This window comes from Prionailurus bengalensis, chromosome A2 (genome assembly GCF_016509475.1).
Source record: "Prionailurus bengalensis isolate Pbe53 chromosome A2, Fcat_Pben_1.1_paternal_pri, whole genome shotgun sequence".
Taxonomy (NCBI): domain Eukaryota; kingdom Metazoa; phylum Chordata; class Mammalia; order Carnivora; family Felidae; genus Prionailurus; species Prionailurus bengalensis.
Genome location: NC_057348.1, coordinates 161,208,655 through 161,226,799, shown reverse-complemented (window position 1 = coordinate 161,226,799; position 18,145 = coordinate 161,208,655). Strand labels below are relative to the sequence as shown.

Sequence of the window (18,145 nt, the reverse complement as noted above, 5' to 3'; positions counted from 1 at the left end):
CTGAGTCTCGTGTCAGGAACGGCCAGTGGGAGCTCCCAAAGCAGCCTCGCCCGGAAACACAAGCGAGCTGGGCCCAGAGAACCGGGGAGCACAAGAGAGACGCTGACTTCCCGCGTCCTTTCCGCTCTTGTAACCACCGCTCGGCCAGCCCACGGAACTGGATTCAGCCAAAGGGGCCACACTGCTTGCAGTTCTCAAAGCCAACCCAACGGTGACATTAAAAAAAAATGAACTGGGCCTAGAGTATAGGACTTGAAGTATCTTTCAAAGAGACAAGGAAGATGCATTAGGTTTGAAGTATTTTCTCAAAGGTACAAAAATTACAACAGAATTAAAACGTAATATAAAGTTTAATTCCTCATATATAAGCTGAGAGTTTAAATAGATTTACTAAGAATAAAACACAATGTCACTTAATACCTTTTCTTCAACAAGGAGTCGCAGTATCGAGCCAGCAACTCGGGGGATTTACTGGACGACTGGGCCATTTTGGTAACTGCGTTGTTGTTGATGAAGCGACCACAGGCCTGTGGAGCACACAAAACACGGTCAGAGGCCACACACCCCCCCGCCACCTGCATCGCAGGAGAGACTCCTTCTGACACACCCACCTTGTCAAGTGCAGCCACGAAACCAGCATCGTTGTTGAACGCCGACATCACCAGGGCATTGTATTTTTTGTGAACATCCAACACTGTCTGTACATACATCTTGGGGTCCTCCAGTGGGGGAAAACAGAAACAAAAGCTGGTTACCGGGGATTAAGTGGTATGTTAATGGGCTACTATAAAATATTCCGTAAGGTTTAGAAATTGCTTCAAAGATGCCAACAAATAAGACTAAGTAATAGTTCTGGTTCCATCATCAAAACACATAAGGCATTTTGTTTACAGATACAAAATAAAATACATTCCCATACTTGAAATTAAATACTGATTTCAAGCTTTGTATAAAAGTGATTTCTCAAATTATTTGAAAATTCGAAAGGATCACAGAAAACAAAATTTCTCAAAGTGACAGTCTGCTTAGCCCATTTTTGCTGCTGTTAAAAATTCAAATTCTGGACTTTGCTGGGCGAACCGATCAGCCAGTAAGCTCAGTAATCAGCCGGTTATCCTGCACTTGGCTGGGCAGATGTGAGAACAGCATAGGGTTAAGGTCGGAGGAATTGCGGGCAAGGGTGTGAGAGTCAGACGAGGCGGAGAAGAAGGTCTGACTCACACACGCCACCACATCGCAGGACTGGATGGGACAGGCCAGGGCCCAGGAGATAGGCAGGGCACGTTGCGGGGCGGGGGGGGTGGGGGTGGGGGGGTGGGTGGACTCAGCAGGGTGGGCACGTGGGAGCTCTGGACAAAGAAACAAGTAACAGGAATGCAATGGAAAGATGAGCCACAGGAAAGGCCCTGGGAATGACACACAAGGAAGACAGGAGGGTGGGGAAGATGGAGGGGAGGGTGGGGACAGGGACACAATGGAGACCAGCCTCAGTGATAACCACAGAACGGCTGATGCTGGGGACTCACTGCAAGTAGTGGTGCCAAGTCCCACAAGGGGACAGTCACAACCGCACTATGAGGTCAGTGTTGCCTGCATTCCCACTTGACAGGTGAAAAAACTAAGTCAGGCATCTGGCCAAGGGCTTTAGGGATGGCAGTCAGGCCGGACCCCAGGCAGCCTGACTCCCGAGCCGGCATGCATCTCCACGGCCCTGAGAAGGGACAAGGCCTGGAGGACCGGGACCAGTCGGAGGAGGGGTGGTACGGACAGGCAGCACCATGGACAGGTGGCTTGTGCCAGGAGGGCACCGGAGGCTGGCACTTCACAAACAGGAGGCCCGAGGGTGGGGTGCTTAAATGGTGGCAGGTGACTGCAAATTTCTGACAGATAGGAATTCTCAGGATTCAGGGATGAGAAACCAGAATTCTCCAAATTTAATTATTCTGTATCTTGTAATACTTTAAAAATATGTATATTTATTTATTTGGGGCACAGCGTAAGTGGCAGTGGGGCATAGAGAAGGGGACAGAGGATCCAAAGTGGGCTCTGTACTGATAGGCTGACAGCAGCGAGCCCGACGTGGGGCTCAGACCCACGAACTGCAAGATCGTGACCTAGGCCGAAGTCAGATGCTCAACCGAATGAGCTACCCAGGCACCCCCATCTTATAATGTTTTTTAAAAAAATAATGAGAAAGCACTGAGATCAAATCATTTTCCTGTGATAGGGTTGGACTAAGAGTTTCACAGGTCCTCTATTAAAAAATAATATATAATAAAAATGCAAAGTTCATTCTTACTATGAATACACTGACAAGACTATAACGTCAACAACATGTAAAGTGGCCTCTACCTGATAAGACATTTAGTAAGAGAAAATGTTAAAAGGGAACACAAAATAACTGCCAAATGAAAATTACCTAAAATATATGTAAAATCTAAATCTAAATCTAAAATATATGTAAGATCTAAAAATTATCTACCTTAAAATGTTACAACACAGCATTGACTGCCCCATCAGATAATCTTGTTTCATGGTAACTATTCCAGATGTGGAAAAATGTCTCCCATTTTGCCCTCAGGGTTTAATCCACAACTGCCTCCGAAGGCATCTTCCAATTGGCATACATCTTATTTCGTATAAACTCATTTCTTCTTTTAACAACAAAAATACTGTCTGCCTGACTTAATCTTGGGTTTGCCACTGAAATGGATATTGCGTTTTGCTCATCTGGGTTTGAGATTGCTTTCTGATTTCATGTCAAACGACCTCACAACATGCACGTGTTTTTCCTTTGCATTTCTTCTGTTAAAAGTATTTACAAAGAACTTGAGCCTACAGTGAGTATTCAAGCACTGGAGAATGCCAGTAAGTGTCGTTGGGTAGTATTTGAATGAGGTAACATTCAAGGTTAAGGTCAACAGCATTACAGAGAATCACATGTCAAAACTGCCAACGTAAGCACTTACTGTGCCTCCAACGTGTGCTGTTTCTTAGACCACCACTCAAAAGGATTTACGTGAAGTATGTTATATAAACATACTAGCACGTATTTTATTTGTCAGAGGGGAGCGCACACCCATTTGTAACCCGGCATCACCCACAAAGAAGATCCTTCAGACCGCTGCTTCTCCGGCATGTGCATTCACCATGGTTCCCAGAGACGTCCGCCTTAACCTCCGACTCCGTAAGCACCCCCTACCCCTGCCATTAGTGGGCTCTTCCGAACCAGGAACATATCTGTGTGGACCATCACGCCTGGAGGAGAATGATGCTGTTCTCTCTTTTCCTGAGTTCTTTAACGATTTTTCTCAGATTCAGAATTTGGAAAAACATCAATGTCCCACTGACTGCCAGCAAGGAATTCCCCGTGGAAAGACCAACGAGACCTATCCTCCCCTAGGACACAGAAGGCTTCGGACTCCGATTCCAAGCTTCTTTCTACTACAGGAGGAGACCCAGCCAGCAGTCTCGCTGGTGAGAAGTGAGGGTCTGACAGGAACCCACAGAGGGTAAAGTACGAAGCATCAGCCTTGAGAATCTGAAGTCCTGAGAGAAGCCGCTTGGGAGCTTGGCAAGAATGGACAAAAACAGAAATGCACAGGGTCATACAGAGCGAACAGGAGGTGCTTCCGAGGCCACCGCATCGCAACAGAGGCGAGGAGAGAGGACAGAGCAGCTAGAACAAATGCATGTTTTTCATGAAACCTGCAAACTTTTGGTGTTTAAAGAAATTAACAGAGTAGTAACTGCTTTGATTTATGACCACCTGTTTACTGGACAGTACGTGAGGGCTTTCCGCGTAAGAAACACGACACCTCTCAGGGCTCGTCCCTGAGGGATGTCACCCAACTCCTGCATGATCTCACTTGTCTTTATTATGCCAGTGACGGTCACATTTATTTCTAGCCCAGACCAGACTTCCCCACTCAGCTCACACTACTTGCCCTTGGCTGTTTCATGGGGTTCTCAAACTCTACACGTCAGAGCTGACCCGGTCTCTGCCCTGAACCTGCCTCTCTTCCGGATCTCTTTCCATTTCCTTTCTTTCAATGTTTTATTGTAGACAAATTCAAATCTCCGCTCCGCAAAATCACAAAGAATAGTAAAATACACTCCATGAACCCATCATCCGGCATCAACAATGATCGGGCACAAACACCGGTACCTCACAGAGTCTAAGTTCCTAAGGCCTTCTTCTCCCCACCCCCAGCCTCACCAACCCATGCCATCTTCCGTTTGACCACCCAAACAGGCCTAGCCATACACTCACACTCTTCTTCCTTTTAAGCTCTCTTTTATACGATACAGATCGTTTAGAAAATAAAAATCTGATTGTATCGATTTCGCATTTGTTACAACCATGACCTGCTTTCCTCTTGCCCCTAGGACTAAGGCAGTGTCATTAACATGGCTTTCAAGGTCTCCTGGCCTGGCCAGCCGGTGCCTGCCCTTTTACTTTCCCTGTGCCACCTTCCCTTCTTCTCAAGTCGTACCAGACTTCTGGGTTCTCAGAATGGGCCATATTTATGCTCACTGAGGGGCTTCGCTCTGTCTAGGACCCCTTGCTGATTAGTTAGCTTCAGCTCCTCCACTGGCCTCAAATACTTCCTCGGAGGAGCTCTCGGAACTTGTAGGACAGGGCAGGCCTCCTGTTACACGCGACACCCGAACTGCCCCCGGAAGGCCAACCACACTTGCGAGTCCCTGCTACTGGCGGCCTCTCCTGCCGGGCGTAGGCTCGAAGAAGCCTGCCGGGACCGTGTCCACCTTGCTTAGAAGCATACAGGGTAGTGGCACTCACCAACTCTTCTTAAACGGCTGGATCAGAAACCAGGATGATCGTGACTGAAATACTACCTTTTATCCCACACACGGCCACTAAAAAAATAATCCTAAAGACCAATTTCACCAAAAGAAACATATGGAGCCTCACTTCCACTTTCCCGTCTCCCATCTTCCTTAAAGCAGCACCGCACACACAGCAGCTGAGGTCTGAGGGCATCGTCTCACGGAGAGCTGGTATATGGTAGGAGTTCTCAGGATCACCTGTGACCCTAACACTCTAACGCCGCCCAAAGAGGTACGCTGGGGGTGACAGGCTCGAGAGGCTCACCCTCACCACTTCAGGTACGTAAGGTGGTGCTCTCCAGGCCAGCATCGGATGTGACCCATCCCCAGAGACGTGCTCTCACCTAGAGATACCTCTGAGGGACACCTGACCCCCACATCTCCCGTCCAGCCCGGACTAAGGCAGCTTTACGAGAGCCTTCTGAGGATGGCCGTCACCACCCAGCACCCACAGGATGTGTGGGGCCCTGCCAGACACTGTGTCACAACCTCACCTGGAGACGATTATTCTTGAAGAAGGAGAAGAAACCAAGTCTTGGTTAATGAAAACACACCATGCAGAGTATTTCTACGCCCCCCCCCTCCCCCCCGAGCATTAGCATTTGGTCCTTGGAGAACATCATCTCCACACCCAACACAGAGAAGCCAAAGTTTCAGGAAAGGAACAATCACAAACCAGCCACTACAGAGAAAAGCAGGTAAGAGTCCGTGGGCACACAGATTACCACCATGACCATTACCTGTGGCAGTTTTAACCCTAGACCGGCGTTCCCCCTTCCCCCTGTATCTGAGGTTTCCCTCCTCTACGGGTCTCTGTGCGCTCAGGGAGTAAGACTGATTTTTGTATTAAATAACAGGCAAAACCCAAAACACTGAGACAACAGAGGCGCCTCACACACCACCTAGCGATGTGACAGTCTCGTACTTTTTTATTGGTTTTTTTCTCTTCCATCATCTAATCTCTTCTGATAAGCAGAAATCACCAGTTGTTCTGAGTGTAGTTTAGAGTTGAAAATACCAAGACCAAAAGACCTACCAATTTTAACTAGTGCTCCATGTTCTCATCACTGTAACTTCTGTCCACCTGCTACTTTTTGCTTCAATCACATGTATTTGTCTTGTAATCATGGCTCTGATTCCAGTTATGTAACTGGGTGGGCTTTCATCACTGGCCCTGGCCTCTGTTCCTCCCTGGTTACTCCCCTTGATCTGAGCCAAGGCTGGAGACCCTGTCCGCACCCCTTCGGTACTCCCTGGTCGGCACTGAAGCCCTAAGTTGACTACATTCAGGCACAGAGCGATAGTGATAGAAAATTCTGAAAGCGGAGCTAAGTGGGACTTGCCAGGAAAAGCAATCACTCCTCTCAGAGTGCGTTGCAGAGTGTAATTACGTTCGTTCAGAAACAGATGCGGTACACCTAGGAGGTTAAGTGGGGGACCGGGTGGTCTTGCTCATCTCCACAAGGGGCGGTTGGTAAGAGAAGTTCATGGGTGGTCTTGAACTGGTCTGAAGGCCACGCAAGGGCCACCAGGACTTAAAAATACACAGCAAAGATTAAACCAAAATGTAGTTTGATATGGGAGTAAACTCAGATTTGGGTAGCGAGAGGCTTCCGTAACTGGTCTGCCTGTGAGAAGATGACAGACTTGCCCCCAGCTCAAAGAAGGAAAGGTACAGCCTGGACATAAAAATCCAAGAGTGAGTCTTCTCAGAGCCTGGTTATCCCAAACCAAAAATGAACACTCGTGTATTTTTCCTTTTAAAGAAAATGGTAATTCTTTTCATCTCACGTCAAGACAGAAAACAGACCCACAAATTCAACTCTAGGCTTTCTGAACCGATTTCCATTATCAGCATATTATCAGTTTTTTGTAATTAAATTTGTCAGTGTGAATTACTATATAAAACTGCTTTGTTCTGTCCTAAGACACCTCCTTGATCCCCTCCCCCGCCCTTCCTCCTTTCCCACATCTACTACATCAAAACTGGTACATTTTTTTCCGTTTGCTTTTTAAAAAATGTTTTATTATGGACGACTTTCAAACCTATTTAACATAAGAAAGAATAGTAAAGTCAGTCCCAATACTCCATCGCTCAGCTTTGAGGGACAGCCTGTAGCCGTGCAAGCCCAGAATCTGCTTACCCTGCCCTCCTCCTACGTAAGATTTCAGGGGTGTGCACCCCACCCCCTCTGACCAGGTGAAGCAGGTCAGACTCCAAATGTAAGATTCCCTGGCCAATTTTATCACCGTGTGGGTAATTTTCTTCTATTACCGGCACCCACAGAATGGCTGAGTCAGAACCAAGTTATTTAAACATTTGGGTCCAGAAGAGAAAGGGAGTCTTGGATGTAGGAATGAAACCCACATCTGCCAGAAGCACCCTGTGCTGTGCTACCCTGCTGCTTCTGGTGCAAGTTGATACGAACAGTTGGGTTCCCGTAATTATTTCTAACTCAGCTTCTCAACCCAAACACAGTAATTCTGATAAGGTCCTAGATTCGTCACTCCTTAGTCTTACACAGAAAAATATGCCGTCAGAGTTTCCTGACTGTATTTCTGCCTGTACACTTGTCCATTTCAAGTGCTCCCCTTTTTTTTTTTTTTTTTAAAATTTTTTTTTTTCAACGTTTATTTATTTTTGGGACAGAGAGAGACAGAGCATGAACGGGGCAGGGGCAGAGAGGGAGGGAGACACAGAATCGTAAACAGGCTCCAGGCTCTGAGCCATCAGCCCAGAGCCCGACGCGGGGCTCGAACTCACGGACCGCGAGATCGTGACCTGGCTGAAGTCGGACGCTTAACCGACTGCGCCACCCAGGCGCCCCTCAAGTGCTCCCTTTTTTAACCCTGATCGTTCTTGGAGCCAGAGCCCCGGGCAGCTCCTGAAAACGTCTCCCCCCACCGTAAGCACACACTCTCTCTCCAGGCTGCAAGTACACTTTCGTGGCTGTGCTCCCCAGTCCATCTCTGCAGCCCGACACCCCCACTGTTAGACCAACGGCCCCGCTGGACATCAAAGTATCTACAAGCCTACTCTTGCTGGATTACACTTCAATCCCTGTTAGACTGAGGTTACTAAATCAAGATACGGTGTCGAAGACAGCTTTGCGCTTATCTGTTGCCGTTTCTGCCCTGAAGACAGACAGTAATGAAATATTCTCTTCTAACCTGGTTTATGTTTACGTACGAAGCCCTCTTTGTAGGGATGTACAATAGCACCCAGATTACTGGGAGATCGTGCGCTGATTAAAAATTCAACATGGAACCAACCGTATCGTCAAGCATTCATTAGCAGGTACTTACACGTCTGCACAGACTCTTTTCCTAAACTCTGTTTTGGTATTTTGTTATAAGCTACTGTCAAGGGAAATCGCACAGCTGTCCAATGAACTGGTGTCACATTTACTTTTAAGTGTAATGTTGATGACTGCCCACGTGACTGGTGTTTTCTTTAGGATGGGCCACGGGGGAAAGTATTCTTAGCTCTGAATGGCAACAAACTCGTTCTTCTGAGTTACAGGCTTATTCTTTATGGTCACCACGAATCTAGGAGCTGACTGTCCCTCACATTACCCATTGCCTTTACCAGTAAGCACTCGGACTGACCGCAAAGAACTGGAGGCACGTTTGGGACCCATCTCTAGCAAAAATACTAGACTCCGCTGTCTTAACACTTAGCTTCGTTTGTGTTTCCTATCCTTATTTTGCTTCCCTCTCTTACATCCCTTTGTCTTTTCCGTATTGTGTAAGCAGCCTTGAATCCTGCTGGGAACGACGAGGAGTACTAGTAAGCGTAAGTACTGCATGCGGAGAGCCCATACTGTACAAGGCACCGTGCTAAGTTGTGCAGAAATGAAGACAGATAAAGCCATTCTTATAGAAGACATTTACACAGAGATCTAACATATAAAGCAGTGTGAATATGAACAGCTCGACATGCTACCATTTCAAAGGGATGATTGGGAAAGGCTGGTGGATGGCATGTCATTTGAGCTGGGTTTTGGAAGATAAACAGGTGTTTAACGCGTAGGAAAAAAAAAACGGAATGTGTTTGAGCAGAAAGAAGAGCGAGACAGGTAGAGCAAGGCATATTCACAAACGGTGAGCATCCAGGTGCTGATGGGGACATGACGAAGACGCAGAGTAACACAGGATAAAAGGGGAGAGCTGGGGTGCCTGGGGGGCTCAGCTGGCTGGGCATCTGACTTCAGCTCAGGTCATGGTCTCCCGGTTCCTGAGTTCCAGCCCCACATCGGGCTGTCAGCACAGAGCCCGCTTCGGATCCTCTGTCCCCTTCTCTCTCTGCCCCTCCCCCACTAGAGCTCGCTTGCTCTCTCTCGAACGTGCTCTCTCTAAAAAACAAACATTAAAAAATTAAAAAAAAAACAAAAAAACAAAAACGGAAAGGACATTTTGGCCCCGTAGCAAATGGCTCTTCCTCCATCATTATCATCGTCACCATCATCAAGAAATATCTCTCACACAAGACACCAGCACTAAAACTAGAGTATCAACTATAATGAGGTGCCAGCTGTATCCTCAGGGAGTTACAATCAACAGTGGAGTGACAGGAAACACAGAAGTGACATACAAATACAGAGTGGCACAGGAGAGATTTTTAGAAATGTCATAAAAGTAAAGGACAGGGGGCAGTGCTTCGGGCTAGAAGAGCTAGCAGAGAATGGTTTTAAGCAAAGAGGGTTTGCGCTGGGCTCGAAAGCAGGACAGAGTGAGCAGAAAGCAAGGAGGACGTGTCACCAGCGGAGAGGGCAGTGATTTGGCGGGGAAGAGAATGGGGTAAGTATGAAGAAGGTTCTGACTTAACAGAATACTGTAGATTTAATATATTATCAGAGAGGAGAGGTTTTATTTTGCTTTGTTAAAAACAAGATGATCGTGGAGTAACACGGTCAGTGTGCAGAGGACTTCTGAGGACTGCAGCGAAGCATCATGGGGGACGAACGGGAAAGGAGAACCGGACGACCGTGTGGAGCACGAGGGGACGGGGCCCAGGTGAACACGGCGCCACCGGGCCTGGACAGAGAGCCCTGGCAGGCGGGGAAGGGGCCGTGTCCATGCCCTGTGGACTCATCACAGAGGGCGGGGCGGAGGCAGGGCTGGTGGGCAGGTGGCTCTACTGGTGTGAGAGGACGCTGAGGCCAGGTCCGGGCTCGGCGGAAAATCACACCATTTTAGGTTACAGATGTTGTCATGGGCAAAGTGGCATGCCCTACACGGAGGAAGGAAAATGTGAGCGTAAAAATGAACGAGCAGTCTAGGCCCTAGGCAGACGGAGTCATGGGGGCTGGATGAGATGGCAGAGGTGAAGCATTTCAATGTGGGATCCCTGCCATCAATCCCATCACAGGAATGCCATAAATGCTCGCTCAAGGGATGGAAACAGTGATTTCAATTTGATCTGTGGTGTCTGCTGGCCCTTTAAGCTGCACCGGTGCCCAGCGTCACGAGCCAGCGGCTCTGGCAGCTAGACAACCTGAGAACCAACACGGGGCCGATGTGTGGGCTCTGCTTTCAGGATGCTCCCCCTTAAGACCTAAGTGGACAGGCCATCCTCCCTCTAGATGTTAATACAGATTATTTTTCTAGTTACTACACTGCCAACGTCTGAACACAAATGTAGTGCTGTGGCCCATCTATGTAAGAAGCACATACGATCTTTCAAATCCTGACTTCGAGAAGAGTGTGAGGGCCACGTCAATAGGCTAACTTACCAAGCTGCCCCCATGTTTTCAGTCCGGAAGCCATGCATGGGAAACTCGCCTATAAAACAAACCCGTCTATTTAAAAATGATTTATCCAGTTCCTCGCTGAGCTCTAAACCAGCTTTAAATCCCATCCTTGAACATTTTTTGTGTCCAAGGTTCCCGAAGTCCTGCTGGGTGTCCCAATGCAATATGCTAGCTTACCTTGCATCAGTTACACACAAATCAGTTAGCGTATCAGTTAAGCCTCAATGTGCTCAATCATGAGGACCTCTAAAGGCTAGAGAGCTCTTCCCAATACAGTGGAACTTTGCACACTGGTGGTAAGATGGGCCTGCATTGATCTGCTCAGGTGCCATTCAGTCTGAAGCTCCCTGTGCTCCCAGGGCTCCCTGAGCCCTGATCCACACCGCCTTCCCAAGTGCTCACTGGTCTGGGTGTCGGGGCAGGTACGAGCAGCGGCACATCTAAAAATAGCGCGTGTGTTAAGGGCTCTCTTTCAGTGACGCTTCACGAGGACACGAGGACTGCCAGTTCTTATTTAGGTAAAGAGAGGGAGATTCACCTTGTGACAGGTAGGTAGGTTTTGAAGGTTCTAATACACGAAATGTTATTTTAAATCACACTACAAATTTGGAACCTGTGATAATTACAGTCTAGGCCAAACTAATTGGTAGTAAATCTAATTTTCTAATCAATACTTTTTCAAGACCAGCTAAAACAAAAATCCACCAGAAGTCCAAAGTAAATCATTTCTCTGTGAAAACTTCACCTGTTTTGTTTGGTAAAAATGGAAGCACGGGACTTTTTAGTCCTTAAAAAATCATCTAAGGGGAGCCTGAGTGGCTCAGTCGCTTAGGCATCTGACTTGGCTCAGGGCACGATCTCGCAGTTTGAGTTCAAGCCCTGCGTCAGACTCTGTGCTGACAGCCCAGAGCCTAGAGCCTCCTTCGGATTCTGTGTCTCCCTCTCTCTCTGCCCCTCCCCGGCTCGTGCTCTCTCAAAAATAAACATTAAAAAAAATCATTTAGGCAGTGCCTTGTATGACATTTAATACGCTCACTGTAAATGATTTTCATACACTACGATTCAACTCCAGTAGGCAACAATTTTCAAACATTAAAAACTGTAAAAAAGTAATTACATCCCACTTAAAATTATGTATAATAGCTTTTTTTTTCCCCTTTAAACTAACGCAAACAATCTCTTTCCTCTGCTGCTTTTTCTCCAGCATCAAATGGGCTTTGGAAAACCATCATGGTTTGGGTTCTAGTATCTTTTACATTTACCACATTCATGATAAAAATACCTACCTGAAGTTATTTTTAATTTAACTTTAGAGAGAGAGAAAAAGCACGGGTGGGGGAGGGGCGGAGGAGGAAGAGAGCGAGAGCGAGAGAGAGAAAACCAAGAGTTGGACGCTCAACCGACTGAGCCACCTGGGCACCCCTAAAATTATTTGTGTTTTGAGCAGCGATATTTACTCTTTCTTACAAGAGTACTTGAGCACCTCCTATGTGCCAGGCTAAGCGCTGAGTACACATGCTGTTATGTGAGCTTCTTCAAGCTTTGCGGCTTTCCCTCATTGCTGACTAAGGGTGGCAGGCTGGGGAAGTTTCTGCAGGAAACTCAGGCACCACTTAGATGGCACTGCAACCTCATGATTTCAAACGAAACTTAAGAAATAAAAGAATAAAATGGAAATTGAGGAAAAACTCCTGCAGAAAACAGAGAAATGTACCTGCTATCCTCAAGAAACAATTTTCTTCACAAGAATAACTTGGAAAACCAGTTTCATGAGTTCAATATAAAAATAGTTCTTATGGAAATCATTATAATTATTCACATTATTTTATGATCAATGATGTATTTAAAAAAAGAAATGTCTGACTTCTGAAAGTTAAAGCAGATGTCCTAAATTTATCAAGCTATATAGATTATTCTCCACAAAGGAAAACCTTGTTTGTTTTTTAAGTTCATGCGAATCACTGGCTTATGTTCAAGTAATAAAAGGATTATTTAAAAGTTTAATTTCTGGGGCGCCTGGGCGGCTCAAGTCGGTTAAGCGTCTGACTCTTGATTCTGGCTCAGGTCATGATCTCAGGGTTTGTTGGGTTTGAGCCCCACTGTCAGTGCAGAGACTGCTGGTGATTATCTCTGTCTCTGCTCCTCCCAGGCCTGTGTGAGGGCAAGCATGCTCTCTTTCTCCCAAAACAAATAAACTTAAAAACATCTTTTTTATAACAGTTTAATTTCCAGTAAAATATAACTGCTGGTAAGGATGGTTTATTTGTGCTGTTTATTGCTGACAGATGAAGGTTCCACACATAAAGAAACAATTTTACTTAGAAACTACACTTTTGCTTTAACTGGCCATGAAAAAGTAAATGCCAGATTTAAGATTCACTGACCAAGTCAACTGGCAGGGATCGTATCAAAAAGAACAGCAGTACTTAGAATTATAGCGCGATTATTTCCCCAGTTAGGACCTTACTTTGGTTTGGAAAAGGTGGCTATCAGAAGTTAACGCCCCATCATTCCCGTGAAAATTATCTAACTGCGTTCATCTGCACCACGGACCGCTGCGGGCCTCTCACAGCACAGACGTGATTCACAATGGTTCACGCCAAAAAGCCAATTCTAGGGGCGCCTGGGTGGCTCAGTCGGTTGAGCCTCCGACTTTGGCTCGGGTCACGATCTCACGGTTCATGGGTTCGAGCCCCACGTCGGGCTCTGTGCTGACAGCTCAGGGCCTGGAGCCTGCTTGGGATTCTGTGTCTCCCTCTCTCTCTGCCCCTCCCCTGCTCATGCTCTGTCTCTCTCTCAAAAATAAATAAAGATTAAAAAATAAATTAAAAAAACAAAAAAAAGCCAACTCTGCTTCACACAGCCACTCTCCCAACCTGCGTCTGACCAAATAACAGACTCCCCACCACTTAACTCATTTCAAGGAAAGGAAGTCATTTACTTGGCTCCGCTGCTCATATGGCTCAATTGAGTTTTGAATTAACCACGGCGGAAACACCAGACACTGTGGCTGAAAAGTGACCTTCATCAAGCTGGCCGCTCCTGAGCCACATCACATGTATATGTGTGTATGTGTTTCAGGCCCTTTAAAAGGGAACATTTAGTTTGGAAATAAGGTCATCGAGATGGAAGGATGATTTTTAAATGAGTTTTTGAACTTAAATAAAACTGTCATCACTGCGGAGCACTTAGCACTTATGTTCCCAGATATAATAAGCACCTCACAAGGATCATGTGTTTGCAAAAACCCTGAGGCAGCCATCATCACCATTCCATTAAAAAAAACAAAAACCAAAAACCCAACAGACAGACAGGAAAAACCATGTCAGCAGCAAGGTCCCACAAGTGGGGTTGGGATGTGACCCCAGGAGGACCGTCAGGGATGTGACTCAGTCGTGCCAGGTGACAATACGTCCCGACACTGGGACATCACACTAAGGCTTCTACTGACACCTGGAGATCTCCTTCACAACACCCACCATCAAGCCAGTTCCCTTCCGTCTCAGAAGTGTAAAATTAATTATTTTATCAACCTAAAGGAAGGGGTTTACATCTATCCCTTTAATAATTCATGGATGTGCCAAAAGGGAGGCAGCAACCCCACAATTACAAGGAAACTTGCAGGGGCACCTGGGTGGCTCAGTTGGTTAAGCATCGGACTCTTGGTTTCGGCTTAGGTCGTGATCTCACGGTTCATAGGATCGAGCCCTGCATCTGCCTCTGCGCTGACAGTATGGAGGCTGCCTGGGGTTGTCTGTCTCCACCCCTCCCTTGCTCACACGCGCATGCATGCTCTCTCTCAAAATAAATAAATAAACTTTAAAAGGAACCTTGCAAAGTTAACAGGGAAATGAAGACTTTAAAAAATGTATAAAGACAGTACTGTCAAAAATAACATCAAACGATAAAATCAGAGAGTTTTCTGATTTAGATATAAGAACCATGTTCTAGAAGCTTTTCTTCTTCATTAGTTCTCCAAAACACTATCGAAAGTGAAGTTCACGACAGGGCCAAAACCCTATGACAACTTACCCATCTTTTAGAAATACGAGGTATTCCCTATGTAAAATTATCACCTGAATCATAGCTCAGCTAGCAGGAATATTCCATGAGCCTCCTTGGGGTGGTGGTGGCGAGGATCATGAGAAATGCTACACATTACAGGGCCTATCCAGGGCAAACAGCCCTGTTACCTTCCGCTGGAGGGTCGCCCTCAGATCAAGTCACCAACAGGTGCAGCCTGTGGTCTGTGGCTGCCAGAGCCACATGTCTAGGAGGCTTGGGCCTGTTCCTTCTATGGAAGATCTTTGCTCTTCTAGTGCAAGGAATGGAAACGTGAGAAGAAATGAAAGGGGAGAAAAAATCAAGAAATGACATCCTCAATGCCTAAAAAGTGCCCGAGAAGAGTTTGTGGAGGAACTTCCTAAGCAAAGAGGCCCATCAACCTTCTACATTAAAACACCAAACCAAGGTTCCTCACGAGAGTTCTGGGGAAAACCTGACCACCTGGACTGGTCAACGCAAGCATACGACACACACCTGCAGCTCGTGTGCGGAAACGGTGAAGCCCGACTACTCTCAGGAACGGTACTTACATTTAGAGCAGCTTCTCCACACTTTTCAATGGCTGCGAGACCCTGATTATGGATGTGTGTCTCTAGAAGTTTTTTCAATTCTCCTAGGCCATCCTGGATTCTAGATACGAGATTATACATGCGCCCCAAATCTGAAAGAAGAAGGTGCCACGTCTTATGCACTGAACCAAACTTTGCATATCCATTCCGCCAAGTATGTACGTATACTGTGATCACAGATGCCTTGAGATAAAATGGTGCTTTTTGATCGAAATCATCAACATCGTTTTAATTGTAACTGAATTGTATACATGTAGTTAGCTGAAAGTAACAACGAAACCGTCCTCTCATGAAAGTTTATTTTTCCCTTTACTATGAGAAACATCTAACAATAGAAAAAGTCTTTTTATCAGAAGCTGCATCAGATACTTCCTCAAATTCTCAAGACCGAGATATTATTTATGCTAGATACATAACAGGCACTCATGTACTGACTTTAAAAAGAGGAATAAATTTAAAGAGTATTTGAGTATCTATCCCAACTATACAAACGAGTCACAAAAGGGCCCCCGAATTCTTTGAATGGCAGATGGTTAATTTATGAAGGCCAAAGAGAAAACTTCTGAACCCAAACATCAATCTTTCATTGAGCTCCTTGCATCTCCCAGTAAAACCTGAAGGGTAAGAGAAATGCTTTCACAAAATACTAGCTTTCTCATCTTGAAGAATTTTCAGAAGAAAAACAGTCAAGGACAAGTCAGGGGTAGCATCAGTCGATGCCAGAGTATACGGGACGAGTAACCCTCCAAAGAACGCTGACTGAAAAGATGTTCTTCTCCCAAAGTCCTCCCCACAACACTCCACAGAGCTCCGAAATCAGTGCACAACCAGGCTCACCGCGCACTCATCTCTTCAAAACCGGCTGTTGGTGATGCTGTCAGCTCTGACTCTAGAGTTTCAACCAACCTCAAAACTGCAGATCGTGAGAAACCCAGGTCTGGAGGGAGTCTGAGTGGCTCACCTTCATTTTTGTCAGCATCCAACAAATTCTGGAATTCTGTGTGGAAAATCTCCAGGTGTTTTTCAATGAGCACTTGCTCGCACTTCCTTGCTAGTTCATCTTGTGTGCTTTCGTGAAGGTAGACCTGGACTCTTCGCTGTTCCTCGAGCAGACGGGCCTCTGCCTGCAGGAATTAATTCGAGTGAACCGTCTGGATTCATTTCTAAAGAAGTGCTACACGAATAATGGCAAATTAAATTCACAAGCTCTAATACATTAAGAGAAAAGGGAAGAGGTCCTGTGACGTTAGGTGAATGCCAACCATGTTTAAGTGGTCACTGATGTGCTCCATTTTCTCTGCAACAGATTTCCACCTCTAGCTCCTTTTCAAATGACTTCACAAGATTATCTTTGTTAGTTCAGATGTGTTCACGTCAACTTTCGTCCTTCAGGTAAGTGGCTTTTCACCTTCTGGGGGCAGTATCCCTATGTATACTCTGAGACACCTATGGACCCTCTCTTATCCGTGGACACCATGTTCAGAACCCTTATTTTTGACTGAAAGCCACCTGAAGTCAAGAGTCACATGAATCTATTCCCTGAAATGACCACATGGAAAGAGTTATTAGTAATCAGACTTTTAAACAAATTTTAAGGAAAAATATCGTGGCCTTCTCTTGCCAACCATTGAGTATATACCTCTGTAACTACTGGATTATTTATGCATTTCGATTTCTTACCATTCCCTTCAAGGAAGAGAGGAAAACAAAGATGTAATTTAACAGAGCAGCAAAATAAATAGAAGTCCGTATATTTTACAGTGTATCAACAGATATATGTGTGGTATAAAGCATCACCGAGGAATCACTAAATTATCAAAGCAATGACGAAATTTCAATGATAATCTCAAATTAATCAGGTGAGAAAGAGAAATACTATACTTAGTATTGTAAAAGTGCCCTACTTTCCAAAATGATTTTAGATTTGGTATAATTTGGGAGAAATCTATAAAAATTCAACTGGAAGAATAAACACTCAAGAGCCAAGAAACAAAAAATGCAGGCGGGATTTATGCTGTCAAGAATTACTAACAATGAGGGGCGCCTGGGTGGTGCAGTCGGTTAAAGCGTCCGACTTCAGCCAGGTCACGATCTCGCGGTCCGTGAGTTCGAGCCCCGCGTCGGGCTCTGGGCTGATGGCTCAGAGCCTGGAGCCTGTTTCCAATTCTGTGTCTCCCTCTCTCTCTGCCCCTCGCCCGTTCATGCTCTGTCTCTCTCTGTCCCCAAAATAAATAAAACGTTGAAAAAAAAAAATTAAAAAAAAAAAATTACTAACAATGAAATGGTTATTTAAACAACAGAAGTCAGAACCTTATTACACATTCCAAATGGTCAAATGTGAACAAAATAAACCTGGAAATTATCTGGAGCATTTATCAAAATGTCAAGGTCCTCGACACAGAATGATCCCTGAAAAATTAGTTAAGTTCATCCAAATAAAAAAAAAACATGAAAGGAAAAGGAACAATTTATAAAAGAAGACATATAAAAAACCTCAAGTTTCTGGTAGGAAGTAATGAAAGCATAGCATATTTGGCTGATGGAATACTATTATCCAGTAAAATAAGTAACAATAAAATATGTTAATGTAACAAATTAGTTGGGGGGGGGGGGAACAAGTTACCAAAAAACCTACAGAATTATTCCTATCTAGTTTTATATACATACTTAGCGTTCCAAGCTTGCAGGTTTATGTTCCTTGTATTTTCCAAAAAGCCTACAATTAATGTGTATATATTCTCTGATTATGAAGTTATTTTAAACCATACGGGATCGTTTGTACTTTAACTGAGAAGTTCTACGTTAAGTGCGTACTGTTTCAGATCTGATACTCACTAAGCCTCAAGAATGCAAGCGATATAGTAAAATACAGGACATGCAAACCAAAAAGCACTTCTTTTTCTGTTT

The 18,145-nt window shown here is 45.3% G+C and overlaps 1 protein-coding gene across 4 annotated transcripts in view; it reads right to left on the bottom strand.

The window, feature by feature from the left end:
- CUL1 (cullin 1) overlaps positions 1 to 18,145 on the bottom strand; it is a 106,596-nt gene that overhangs the window by 12,892 nt on the left and 75,559 nt on the right. For all 4 annotated transcript variants that reach the window (XM_043589814.1, XM_043589812.1, XM_043589811.1 and 1 more), the window contains exons 8-11: positions 16,200 to 16,362; positions 15,200 to 15,330; positions 612 to 719; positions 421 to 527 (exon numbers count right to left, since the gene is read on the bottom strand). In XM_043589814.1, the coding sequence (XP_043445749.1) occupies positions 421 to 527; positions 612 to 719; positions 15,200 to 15,330; positions 16,200 to 16,362 (509 nt within the window). The remainder of the gene's footprint in view (positions 1 to 420; positions 528 to 611; positions 720 to 15,199; positions 15,331 to 16,199; positions 16,363 to 18,145) is intronic.